At 46.7% G+C, this 14,550-nt stretch overlaps 1 protein-coding gene across 1 annotated transcript in view; it reads left to right on the forward strand.

The window, feature by feature from the left end:
• LOC126260278 (cilia- and flagella-associated protein 299-like) overlaps window positions 1-14,034 on the forward strand; it is a 95,806-nt gene extending 81,772 nt beyond the window's left edge. The window contains exon 4 of the mRNA XM_049957604.1: window positions 13,852-14,034. Within this exon, the coding sequence (XP_049813561.1) occupies window positions 13,852-14,034 (183 nt within the window). The remainder of the gene's footprint in view (window positions 1-13,851) is intronic.
• Window positions 14,035-14,550: the final 516 nt, after the last annotated feature.

Below are 14,550 nucleotides of genomic sequence, written 5' to 3' on the forward strand. Positions count from 1 at the left end.
GGTTGTTGAATAATTCCACTCTACGCAGAGGAAAAAAATCCTTCGCTGCAGGTACGTTTGCTCTTCGAAGATGAATTCGGACCCAAATTAGTGGTAAGTTCTTTCTGCAGCAATTAATGTTTGGAGACGAATATAGTAACAGCATCCACTCAATTTCCTATAGAGGTATCTTTTGTTAAAGTTCAGGTGAACCATCCTCATGAACGTGAGCACCTACGGCTGACAGCAGAGACTGCCAGGATCTAATGAAGAGCAGCTGTTTCGTCACGGGATCGTTTAGTCGGCGCCAGAGCGTTACATAAATGCTTAATAAACACCAGTGGGAGGCGCTACAACTGAGGCGTTGTGCCTCACGGAGACGTTAACTGCTGAAATTTCGAGAGAGCAGTTTCCAGGATAAGTCAGACAACATACTACATCCCAACATAAACATCACGAAATGACCACGTAAGAAAATTCGAGAAACTGGGGCCAATACAGAGGCTTATCGACAATCATTCTTCCCATATGCCATTAGAGAGTGGAACATGGAAGGGAGGCAGCGACAGAAGTACCGGCCGTCACACATCGTTAGGTGGGTTACGTAGTATGACGTACATGTAGCTGTAGCACCTAAGAAGCGACTTTATCGAGGCAGTTAAGGGAGCGCTCTACAGAAGCTCCAATCACCGGTCTTTAGCATAGGGAGGTACGCTACATATCATTTGTATTCGGGGAAGAAAAATTTTAATTTCCTGATATGTCGAGGGCATTGGGGACGAAGTACAAGGCGGAGCACGGTCGCTTTATTCAGGGAAGCGCTCTAGCATTCTCCTCGAATAATTTGAGAAAACTACAGAAAACCTTAAAGTGAGTTTAGAACAACTTGCGACATTTGACAGTTCTACGACTGGAGGGAAGAGTTGTTGCCACGTGACGCCAACATCCAGAGCATTTTTAACCGGACTTTCGTGAAGAATTTTTTAGTAATAATCAAACGACGACACCATCCAGGGCACTAAAGAGCCAGGGTGATATATGTTTATCTTGCCAGACTTGCTTATCGGTGCTTTTGTTGTTCCTTGACTGTGGGGTCCTTTCGCCCTTTCGTCAACGTGTGACACGTATCAGCCCACGTCGTCCAGCGTAATACTCCTCACGGCATGCAGATACAGGAATATTCTGGTCGCTATGTCTCCCCTCTTGATGACAAATTTGGGAGACGACAGTTTCGATGAGACGATTTCCTCCCGTTAAATACATTTGTTTCTTTGAAGCCGTAAAGGAATGTGTTCAACATAGGGTACGCCCCGCTTGGCTAACACTAAAACACGTGTCTGCAGATTGCATACTACTGGAATGTGCCCATCTAGGTCACTTAAACGCCAGGTGTAACTTCTTTCCCTACCAGTGTTTCCAGGAGAGAATGACCTGGTGATGCTTCATCGTTCTAGTTTTCCCTCATTTCCTTCAGTTTTCGAATTTTAATTATCATAGATCTGTGGCTGTTAACTGCTGTACTGTTCATTGATCGCTTTTTGAAGGTAAGAAATCGGTCCCCAAATATTGCACTCCAATTCAAGGAACTCAGGCATAGAGAACACAAATTCGCGAACTTGTCCACGCGTTGGAAATCTCCTACGAACCCCTGATACCTATGAAGCCAACGACCGAGTTCTCGGAGGGCATCTTTCACAGTGATCATGGTGTTAAGATTTATCACACTGCTATTACAAGAACATTAACACAAAAACCCTAGTTCACAGAAACAGATTGTAAATAACTATTTGTGACAATCTTTTTTCAAAATGCTGTTATTGTTGCTTTCTCTAGTCTTTGAAAAGAACTGCGTTTGATTTTACTGAGAAAGATATTATTTTAAAATCTTTTGCTAAACAGAAACTCGGCACAATCACTATAAAATACTTTTGGAAGTGTTGAATATGCACACCGGTATAAAATTACTTTTCAACTAACTGAGAAAGCTGACGTTGTGCCGGTATTTATCTATAGTGTGCCCGACACTTCCAACACGTGGAATTTACTTTTGGCTTACAAAAATTCTCTGTATGCAACGATTGAAGTAATGTGATTTAGCCTCCCGCAAGTGCACATAATCTTCATTGCCTAGCCGTCTCTGGTTGTTGTTTACGTGCAGTAAGTATCGACGATAAACTGGCTAAACAATCCACGAAATCCTTGTAGGCAGACAGAAGGACTTCGTCTTATGTGTACTAGGTGAAAATAAAATTGTTGGCTGATTTTTTTGTTTATATTCGACAATCTTGTGGTAGGGTTGATTTGATGCAATCCAAAATTACAACCATCTGCTGCATGGCAATGAATTAAGAGATATTGTAGGGCGTCGTAAGACTGATGTGTTACATGAAGGCGATCGTCTTGGGAGCGCAATAATACACTCCTGGAAATTGAAATAAGAACACCGTGAATTCATTGTCCCAGGAAGGGGAAACTTTATTGACACATTCCTGGGGTCAGATACATCACATGATCACACTGACAGAACCACAGGCACATAGACACAGGCAACAGAGCATGCACAATGTCGGCACTAGTACAGTGTATATCCACCTTTCGCAGCAATGCAGGCTGCTATTCTCCCATGGAGACGATCGTAGAGATGCTGGATGTAGTCCTGTGGAACGGCTTGCCATGCCATTTCCACCTGGCGCCTCAGTTGGACCAGCGTTCGTGCTGGACGTGCAGACCGCGTGAGACGACGCTTCATCCAGACCCAAACATGCTCAATGGGGGACAGATCCGGAGATCTTGCTGGCCAGGGTAGTTGACGTACACCTTCTAGAGCACGTTGGGTGGCACGGGATACATGCGGACGTGCATTGTCCTGTTGGAACAGCAAGTTTCCTTGCCGGTCTAGGAATGGTAGAACGATGGGTTCGATGACGGTTTGGATGTACCATGCACTATTCAGTGTCCCCTCGACGATCACCAGTGGTGTACGGCCAGTGTAGGAGATCGCTCCCCACACCATGATGCCGGGTGTTGACCCTGTGTGCCTCGGTTGTATGCAGTCCTGATTGTGGCGCTCACCTGCACGGCGCCAAACACGCATACGACCATCATTGGCACCAAGGCAGAAGCGACTCTCATCGCTGAAGACGACACGTCTCCATTCGTCCCTCCATTCACGCCTGTCGCGACACCACTGGAGGCGGGCTGCACGATGTTGGGGCGTGAGCGGAAGACGGCCTAACGGTGTGCGGGACCGTAGCCCAGCTTCATGGAGACGGTTGCGAATGGTCCTCGCCGATACCCCAGGAGCAACAGTGTCCCTAATTTGCTGGGAAGTGGCGGTGCGGTCCCCTACGGCACTGCGTAGGATCCTACGGCCTTGGCGTGCATCCGTGCGTCGCTGCGGTCCGGTCCCAGGTCGACGGGCACGTGCACCTTCCGCCGACCACTGGCGACAACATCGATGTACTGTGGAGACCTCACCCCCCACGTGTTGAGCAATTCGGCGGTACGTCCACCCGGCCTCCCGCATGCCCACTATACGCCCTCGCTCAAAGTCCGTCAACTGCACATACGGTTCACGTCCACGCTGTCGCGGCATGCTACGTGTTAAAGACTGCGATGGAGCTCCGTATGCCACGGCAAACTGGCTGACACTGACGGCGGCGGTGCACAAATGCTGCGCAGCTAGCGCCATTCGACGGCCAACACCGCGGTTCCTGGTGTGTCCGCTGTGCCGTGCGTGTGATCATTGCTTGTACAGCCCTCTCGCAGTGTCCGGAGCAAGTATGGTGGGTCTGACACACCGGTGTCAATGTGTTCCTTTTTCCATTTCCAGGAGTGTATGTTACGCCGCTCACGTTCCTAATAAACCGAAACAGTGCCGCGACGTCGAGCAGATGGGTGTTTGTCTTCATTAAAGGCAAATTTAAAATAATTATTTTGTCCTCGCGGAAGAGACTCTAGTGCAGCTTTAAAACCGTGAATATATGGATTCACTTGATGCAACGTGTTTCGAAGCAGAGCAGTCAGATCGTTTTTAAGGTGTGGGAAGTTTTGATTCCAAATATTTGCCTCTTCTTCTTAATTAGAAACGGAAGACGGCTAAGCACCAATAAGGTGGTAAATTAGGTTCTGAACCTTCATGGTAAGGATGAATGCTCCTTCCGTTATTTGTTTCGCGCCAAATGTCGTTTGAAACGCATATTGTAGGCAAGAACGTCTCCAAAAACTCTTTCGACTATCGCCACCACCCAGCAGAGATTTCAAGATCTCAGGGGGCTCCGAAAAATTTCAATATACACTTTTCCACCCAAGCAACACATTCGCACCGGTTCTTTTTGCCATTTCAGAACCTCACAAAATGTACAATTTTGAACCAGTCATGTGATTATCTGTAAATGCACTTTTTTTATCAACCAAAGGAAGTTCAGCATGCCTCACAATTATTTCTGGATTTTCTTCTGAGTACTTACACGAAATTGACGTTCTATTTAGCAGGTGTCGATGTCGATCAGCGTCTAGGCGAATTTGGCACTGTTCTTCTGTCTCTGCCTGCCCTATCCCATCTATTGTCTCACTGTACGTGAGTGCCACACACTGTCTCCAACCTCGAAAACTTTTACCCAAACAGAGTCCTGACTGAGGGCCGATCGTGAGTGCCGTACATAGTCCTGCGCCTCGCAGGCTTCCATTGGCAGATAATCTCGTCTAAGTTTGCAGCGTGTTCGCCCAGCTGCTTCACGCTCTCTCGAAAGCGGAGAACAAAGCGTAGCGCAACTGCGCGGTGATCGTGAGCGCCTCAGAAACATTTGCACAGTGTGAGACGTGTCTAAATTATGATGGATCTGAGCATCGCATGGGAAAAGTGATGAGCAGTATTGGTTTTGGCTGACTTAGCTATACAATGCAGAAACAAAATTGCAAATGTCTTAGGGAACTTCAGAGAAAATGCGCCTGTCGACTTTCCGTCTATCCAAGTTCTTAATCAGTGGCAATGAACAAGGTTAGCAACCACTTCCATTGCTCACACTTTGATTTCTTGTGTTGTTTGCAAGTGTAGTTTCGATATGTCGAGTTACTGACACTGCTACTTCTGAACTGATGTTGCAGGCGTGTGTGTCAGTCTTAGCCAGGGTATTGTAACAGGGAATTCAACTGCGTATTCAGCGTGTGATCACAAATCTTGTAAGTTTAACAATCTTCTGTTACATTTGATATCTTCACACTTTTGTATTTATGCATCGAAAAGTGGAGAAAGCGATCGGCAACCCTTCAGTCACTGAAGCATCACGGGGTTGGATGTGTACAAGGTATTGCGTCGATCACAATAAGGGCTAAAGAAGGTACGGCAAGAGTCACCAGAGGTCCTCCGTGTCAGGATCCTATTTCCACCGCTGTGTCACTTCTGCAGAACTGGATTGGCACGAATTCCTCTGGGCCCCAGCTGTACAGGATGGCGCAAATCCACATGTTGGCACAGTTCAGTCAGGTTGGAGCCCTGACTTTGTTTACTTGCCAGTGTGTGCTCTTCCTGGTGTTAAGGTCACGAGTTCCACTCAGCGTTGCTATTCGTAGTGTCTGAGTCGCCATTGATTTGTCTTTTGCCTTCTAAGGCACTGTTGTTATTCGTATGTGTCCCAGTCTCCCTGGGATTTATAGGCGACGGGATTTATGTCTTTTGTCAGTCGGGCCGAGACAAAAAATGAACAGGAACAAGGACAGGAATGCGCGGCTAGACGAGAGTTCGGCCACCCTTTCACGCGGCAATGTGATGTCTGCTGACAGACATCCATCATGGCATGCTGCCAATACTGACACCGTCCAGTGGTCTAAGGACTGTGCACAACGTACCTCCCACCAAAAGTCACCTGTAATCACTGACAGTGATACCGATACATGTCTTGTCTACAGCACTGCATGGGCGACTGATCTGCCACCTTATCATCTGACGGTTGTCACGGTTGCCTGGTGATAGACCACTCATCCACTGCCTGTCACGCCTTTTAAGCTCCAGACACTGATACAATAGACGACCATGTGGAGGCACCATTGGGTGGTGTTTCTCCTACACCAGCTCGTCGGTCCATCTAGTCTTCTGGGATCTTCACCCCTGTCGTTCCCCCCTGTGCCCGAAAATCTAAATGGTCATCCGCTCGCGCCCATCGCAGCGGCTATGATTCGGATATGGATGCTTCCCTACCAAGGAGAAACCGCATCTGTTTGTGCCATGGACCAGGCAATGCGTCCCCCTCCCGATCCCACTGCTCAGAATCCACCGCCACCACCACCAAAGAAGGAGAAGATCCCTCCTATCATGATTTACAATCCCACGAGTTACATTAAACTGAACACTGAACTGCACCGCCTTTTACACGCCAATTGCTGGCAGTTTATCAGAGAGACCACGTGAAATACCTGCTTGACCCAAATGATAACTACCCATAGTCTTCAACTTCGTGAAGCCGAAGGCAATGAATTACTACACTCATCAGGCTTCTGGTGACAGAACATCAAAAATCCCCACATCAGGTCAGTAATTTGTAAAACAGGTCAGAAGGTACAGTACGTTAGTCACAGGATGGGCCCACAAAGGTCGTTGTGCTGGTTGAAGGGGTTAGTCAGATTTTGTTATAATGGCAAATCACCCATTGCACAACCTCCAGTCCTCTCAGGATGTAGTTGCCTGTATTTTAATGCTAATGGTATTGAACAGGTGAAAGCTGAACTGAACACCTCCCTCTCTGACCATCATGGGGAAATTTTACTTGTATTGGGAACATATCTCAAACTGGTGGACAATTTTCATCTATGCAACATGGTTTGCTATCGCAGAGACCGGCTCCATAACCAAGATAGGGGCATGGCAGTGTTCCTCCATTAGGCACTCTCCAATCACTGGAACATATAGAGGCCATGGCGGCAACTGTCTGTACCCACCTTGGAGCTATCACACTTGTTGTGCAAATTTGAGCCCAACGTGCCTCTTCTTGAAGCTTCACTTTGCACTTTTCAGCCAGCCGCTCTGGCCGAGCGGTTCTAAGCGCTTCAGTCCAGAACCGCGCTGCTGCTACAGTCACAGGTTCGAATCCTGCCTCGGGCACCGATGTGTGTGAAATCCTTAGGTTTGTTAGGTTTAAGTAGTTCTAAGTCTAGGGGACTGATGTCCTCAGATGGTAGAGCCATTTGAGCCATTTTTTGAGCTCGTTTTCCAGACTTATCAATGGGGCATACCTCAATATCATACATCCATCCAGCTTGCCATTCTCGCATCGCTAATCCCAAGGGCAGACTCCTCCTCAAACAGGAGGGTACTCTGGCTCTGTCAGTCTATGGCCTTGGATGTGCCCATTTTCAAGAATATTGTGGTGCAGTTTTCGTTGTAAACACTCCATGAACTGGGATCTGACCATGAATTGATGTTCCTGCACCTTACTGATGTAGCTCTATCTTTAGACATCTGTTCTACCTTGAACATCACTGATTGTGACGAAGTTGTCAGGGTTCTCACCAATACCACCTGGAAAAACCTCAGGCTGACAATGCGTGCGAATCCGGTTAGTGCTGTTGATTATCTAACGAAGGAAAACCAGAAGGCAATTAACGCCTCTGCTTCCATTGCACCTAGGGCTCTAACCCCACTGGATGCCTAGCCTCTTTCCATTGAATGAACTAAAATACAGACGAACCACTACGCAAGCAGAGTAAGCAGTTTTGCGACCCTCGGGTTGAGCATTGCGTGAGGCATCTCCAGTGTGAGTTCTGCCACCACTTCTCCGATAGGAAAACAGAACAATGGGAGGTCAAGATGTTCGTCTTTCTCCTCCAATATAAGTCGGAATGGCCTGTTGTCTGAGGTCAGAGGCGTGTACTGAGGACCAACCATCTGCACAGTGGGTGGTTTCACTTATGATGCCCTCTGTGTTGCGGAAACTCTGGCCAATGTATTTGAGGCCCAGAATCAACTGTTCGTACAGGAGCTTACACTTGGTGAACTTCAGGATGAACACCATATTCTGGCGGCCATTACCACTTTCAGACATCGACCACCTCTTACTGGCCCTCACATTAGGTCCCCAGCAAAAGTCCAAAGGATCCTCCAGTGGAAGCATTGGTAGTCAGCTCTCGGTTTGGACAGAATCTTAAAAGAACACCTCTGTCGGCTCCTGCACAAGTCACTACTCTCATTCACCAACATTATGAACTGCTGTGGCACAACTGGCATTTTCCACCCACAGTGGAAGCAGGAAAAAGTCATTGCCATTCCCAAGCCCTCAAAGGATCCTACAGTGCCTACCAATAACAGACCCACTAGCCTACTGAATACTGTGGCGAAGGTACTACAATCTTTGATCCTGAACCGAATTCCCTAGCCTCTGGCAGCGGCTGGGACGATCCGTCTAGAACAGTTCTGCTTCACATCCCGCCTGTCAGGTGAACTAAAGCCCTTAGGATCACAGAACACATCAACAAGGGAATTAACTCCAAGATGTCGTCGCCAGCGATTTTCCTGGACCTACAGAATGCTTACTACAGGATTTAGGAGGACAATCTCGTGTACAAACTACTGACACAGACGACCATCCTGGACATCTATCAAGATCGTGGCTGATTTTCTCCTTGATGGAATCTTCTTGTTTACTGACCAAGGGGAACACTCGAGCATACATCACATGTTGATGGGTATTCCTCAAGACTCTGTATTAACTCCCATTCTCTTTAATATTTATGTTAATGATTTGCCAGTCATCCCTCACTGCCACCTGACGCAATACGCCGACGATACGGCGCTCTATACCACCTGCCACAACACTGACCAGCCCACTGCTCATCTCTAGAGGCAGGTGGACGCAACAGCCACCTGGCGTCTTTAAAACAAGATTGCCCTCAATGCTGCCAAAAATGCAGCTGTCTGCTCCACCAAACGGCGCCCTATCCTCCACCACAACATCACTACTGCAGGCGTCCTGGTCCCATGGTCACCTGATACCAAATATCTAGTTGTCCAGATGGATAAAAACTGCTCTTCCATCGATATGCAGAATACGTCACCCAAAAGGGGCAGAAGCTGATAAATGTATTCTTCCCTTCCTTCTACAGCAGGGAACTGACCATAGGCACCAAGCTCCAGATGTACCAGACAGCTGTCCAGTCTTTCCCCATGGGTCTTGTGCTTTGGCCATGATTAGTGCCTTCTGGATGCAGACCCTCCAGTGCCTGCAGAATAAGGTGCTTTGGTGGAGCCTGCATGCCCCTCCACTCACGAGGACTGTTACTTTACACGAGGAAACCAACATGATCCCTCTAAAGACGTCCATTCAGAGAAGGCGAGGCGCCTCTACGATGAAGTCGACGCCCTGCACGACACAGTCAATGGATTGCAACAGATTGGCACCACGACTCCCTGGCACTGCAACACCACCCTGTTCCTCTGACCATCCTCGAGGACTCGGATTGGATCATGGCTAACAATAGTCCCGTAGCCCCAGTATGGTAACTAGTAGTATGTGTTTTAATATGGGCACTCATTCTGTGCAATCCTCGGTGCGACCCTCACCCTAACTACCTTTGCAGTTGTGTCTCCCTTATCAGCAACTCTGAACTCACACCATCAGAGGGTGGCATGGGACTTCAAGCCTCCCACCACCACACCTTCAACGTGCAGTATAATGATATTGTGATAGCGTCATTGTAAGGTAGAAAAACATTACTCCGCCACCAAAACAATTAGCCATCCACACAAGAGGAAAATCCACAAAGTGAGGCAAAGCATCACCGAAAACACAACATACCGCAGCAATAGCGCACCAAACGGTTATCCTGCGCCACAGTCAAGCCGAGGGCGGGCTTCTTATTTTCAGTGAACAGCGGACACGTTACAGTTCGCTTCACCGGAGCTCTAGGCCAATTGATGCGTCGGCTCTTAGCAGGGATTATCAGTGGCATTGTCTTCACGTCCCACTACGTTTATTCGCTGTGTGTTCCAGGCGTATGCCTGTTCGTGTTTAAGAAGTATTTTTTTTTGCTGAGAAGAGTTTTCCTTTGTCATTAAAACTCTCTACTGTTGTCGTAATAAACCGTTGTTCTCGTTTACCTGGGTCTTATCAATTCTTATCAAGTATCTCCCCGTGGGAGATACAGCACAAGTATTTCCAAAATATTTAAAGAACAGATATAAGGAGAAAAAAAATACGTAAATATACACTACTGGCCATTAAAATTGCTACAACAAGAAGAAATGCAGCTGATAAACGGTTATTCATTGGGCAAATATATTATACTAGAACTGACATGTGATTACATTTTCACGCAATTTGGGTACATAGATCCTGAGAAATCAGTACCTAGAACAACCACCTCTGTCCGTAATATCGGCCTTGATACGCCTGGGCATTGAGTCAAACAGAGCTTCAACACCATACCACAGTTCATAAACAGTAGTGACTGGCGTATTGTGACGAGCCAGTTGCTCGGTCACCATTGACCATACGTTTTCAGTTGGTGAGAGATCAGGAGAATGTGCTGGTCAAGGCAGCAGTCGAACATTTTCTGTATCCAGAAAGACCCGTACAGGACCTGCAACATGCGGTCGTGCATTATCCTGCTGGAATGTACGGTTTCGCAGGGATCGAATGAAGGGTAGAGTCACGGGTCGTAACACATCTGAAATGTAACGTCCACTGTTCAAAGTGCCGTCAATGCGAACAAGAGGTGACCGAGACGTGTAAACATTGGCACCCCATACCATCACGCCGGGTGATACGTCAGTATGGCGATGACGAATACACGCTTCCAATGTGCGTTCACCGCGATGTCGCCAAACACGGAGGCGACCATCATGATGCTGTAAACAGAACCTGGATTCATCCGAAAAAATGACGTTTTGCCATTCGTGCACCCAGGTTCGTCGTTGAGTACACCATTGCAGGCGCTCCTGTGTGTGATGCAGCGTCAAGGGTAACCGCAGCTATGGTCTCCGAGCTGATAGTCCATGCTGCTGCAAACGTCGTCGAACTGTTCGTGTAGATGGTTCTTGTCTTGCAAACGTCCCCATCTGTTGACTCAGGGATTGCAAACGTGCCCATCTGTTGACTCAGGGATAGAGACGTGGCTGCACGATCCGTTGCAGCCATGCGGATAAGATGCCTGTCATCTCGACTGCTAGTGATACGAGGGCGTTGGGATCCAGCATGGCGTTCCGTATTACCCTCCTGAAACCACCTATTCCATATTTCGCTAACCGTCATTGGATCTTGACCAACGCAAGCAGCAATGTCGCGATACGATAAACCGCAATCGCGATGGGCTACAATCCGACCTTTATCAAAGTCGGAAACGTGATGGTACGCTTTTCTCCTCCTTACACGAGGCATCACAACAACGTTTCACCAGGCAATGCCGGTCAACTGCTGTTTGTGTATGAGAAATCGGTTGGAAACTTTCCTCATGTCAGCATGTTGTACGTGTCGCCACCGGCGCCAACCTTGTGTAAATGCTCTGAAAAGCTTATCATTTGCATATCACAGCATCTTATCTTCTTCCTGTCGGTTAAATTTCGCGTCTGTAGCACGTTACCTTCGTGGTATAGCATTTTAAATGGCCAGTAGTGTAGTAACTGTAAGTGTGTACATGTGTATTACAATGTTATTTCTATCCCAGCTAAAAATGCTAAACTCTTCTACACTCGAGAACTCTACACTTCACAACGAGCACTGAAATCGCAAATTGCCATTGATACTCACTAACACGTGCTACTGTTTACTGACAGGGAAGCAACAGGTTGAATTACAGTATATCTGCCGAGCCTTTACTGGTGTGAAAGGAGAATCTAAATTGACTGGGATTACTTGGACGAAGGTATAATATCCCTTCTGCAGGGTAGAAGTGTCTAAAGTCATAAGTTCGGATGGTACTGGTGGTAGAAAGGTGGGGTCATGTGCTCTGGATAGCCCTTGGTCTAAGGGCCATATGTAAACCCACAGACGGAACGTCTTAGTGTCACTATCCTACAGTAAAGGATCCTCCTGCAAAGGCAAATAGAGCAAATCGGTTAGTTATCTTAGTATTTGATATGGTCTACGGTGTGCTTGATGAGAGTTACGGAGGCACCAATATTTGATGGGCAGTTGCTCTGTTTCTTTAATTGCATTTTTGCCGTTACCAGCGGATCAAAACCCAGCCGAGGATTCTAGGACGGCTATAAACAGCAAATGGCTGAAATTTTTGCAGTAGAATCCTAAGATCTCGATCTCGAACAAACTAGAAAATTTTGATGATTTCTTTATCCGTTTCCAAAATATAGAGGTTCAAAGTTATCCTACTTCTACACGTAAAATACGGTATGAGGCGAAATCCAAATAATAAATGACCACAGCAAATCGCTCAAATTTTAACGATTCATTCTCTAGGCATTTATCTAGAAGAAACAACTCTCCCTTTTGAAAAACCTTTATCCGTTATCGGGAAACACTCCCAAAACTTATTGTTTGGGTCCCAAAACCCAGCCGTTGATCCTAGATGGCTATGCACAGCAAATCGCTGTAATTTTTGCGATGTATTTCTAAGATCCTGATCTCGAACAAGTTTGAAAATTTTGTTCATATCTTTATCCGTTTCCGAGACACAGAGTTTGAAAGCTACTCTACTTGTACACGTAAAATACACATGTAAAATCCGGTGTGAGGGTAAAACGTAGTTTATTAAGTGACGTTGCCAGGAGAAATATGCTGTAAAATGTTTCCGTTATCATTTGCGAACCCCATGTTGTAGTACGGAAGCACATGGAGTTTTTTCACGTAAAATCCGGTCTGTAGTATAAAATTGGTTTCCCATTATTTTAATTTCATATAAGTAAACTATTTAAATTTTAATGACACGTAAATTATTTTCTTATGAGTTGTATGCCCTGCTGCAGGAGGGCAAAGAGGGGAACCAGCAGAAAAGTGCTCCTGTCGGAGCAGGAAAAATGCTATTATGTTCCTGTTTATTTAAAACACTGACTGAAAAGTAGGGTACCAGCTGCCTAATTCTACCTTCCTCAACACCTTTAAAATTTTTTCCAAAAATTTTGGTACGCGAACATATGCTCTCTTTATTATGCTGAGAAAGAAGAAGACAGTGGCACTGACAAAGAGACAGAAAAGTAATAAGTACTGGAAGATGGTAGACAGTGGCCGTGTTATAGAAAGACTGACGGAGACTGTGACAGTGTGAGAGGCAGAGTAGTGCTAGGAACAGAGTTAAGGAGACAATGACAGGGGTGAGGGAGGGGGGAGTAGAGAGAAAGTGGAAGTGAGTGAGACCCAGTAATAATCAGAGACAGAGTATATGAGAATGACGATGAGGAATAGAGTGATAGTGTCTGTGAGAAAAGGCAGCAGCAGTAGGAAGGAAGGAATGGGAAATAAGCAGTAAGAAGGAGCAGGAGGGAGACAGTGACTGCGAGAGTGAGAGGAGACTATAGTAGTAGAATACAATAGACGGGACTGTGGCTGTGACACAGGGGACAATGACATTGAGTTTGGCTGAATGATTGAGTGAGAGAGGGCAACTGTGGGTGGGTGGCTGTGAGTGACTTACAGCGACAGACCAGTGTGTGTGAGTGTGTGTGTGTGTGTGTGTATGAGCGTTTGGGAGTTTGAGGTGAAGTGCATGTTAAAAAGAAAAGATGCTAAGGTAGGTAGAATGAAGCAGCAGGTACTTCACTTTTCAGTCAGAGTCTTTTAATTTAAACAGGAACATATTCACATTTACCGTGCTCGGATAGGAGCGTTTTTCCGTTGGTACTCATGTGCATAAGGAGTTGCGCGAGATGGTGCAAATACCAGCGAGTGTGGCTGTGACAGCCGGCGCCCCTGCACGGCCGTGTTCTGCCGGCAGGCGATCACGGAGCCGCGCGAGGGCCTGATGTACGAGCACACGGGCGACCACAAGCTGGTGCGCGTGGGCGCGCGCTCCTCCACGTCGCCGGGCGGCCGCCAGCACACGGTGCGCACCTCGGTCAGCTCGCCGCAGTTCCTGCAGGCCGTGCTCTACGACCACCCCGTGCGCCGACGCAGCTGACGTAAAGTGCCTTCGTGATTTGTTGACTAGCTATTTGCAGTTGGTGATTTCCGTACATAATTCTTCGTGCAAGATGCATGTAAAATTTTTGTGACTGTATTTTAAATAAAGAATATAAGTGATATAGATTAAATGCATTATCCACTATCTGAATAACGTCCATTAAGCATAATCCAGTTTTGTCGACATCATCGACGTTACAAGAAAGACTGACACTGATGAACCCCTACCGTTCCTTTTCCTCCAATAAGAACGAAGTATTTTACCGGCCATTAAAACGAAACGGCCAGTCACATCCAGTAATTTACACACCATTAAAACGAAGCAACAAGTCACAATGTAGCCCCAAAAGCAGTCAACTTGGCTGTGGACGACCTGGAATTTTTGTTTTGTTCAAAAGCATTTATCACACAGAAATTACAAAAAGGGTGTAACTTGCCATATTTACAGATCTGAAATGTGTCAGCAAAACACACACACACACACATCAAACCTGAATTTGCACCATGTTAAAAA

Source organism: Schistocerca nitens, chromosome 5 (genome assembly GCF_023898315.1).
Source record: "Schistocerca nitens isolate TAMUIC-IGC-003100 chromosome 5, iqSchNite1.1, whole genome shotgun sequence".
NCBI classification, from domain to species: Eukaryota; Metazoa; Arthropoda; class Insecta; order Orthoptera; family Acrididae; genus Schistocerca; species Schistocerca nitens.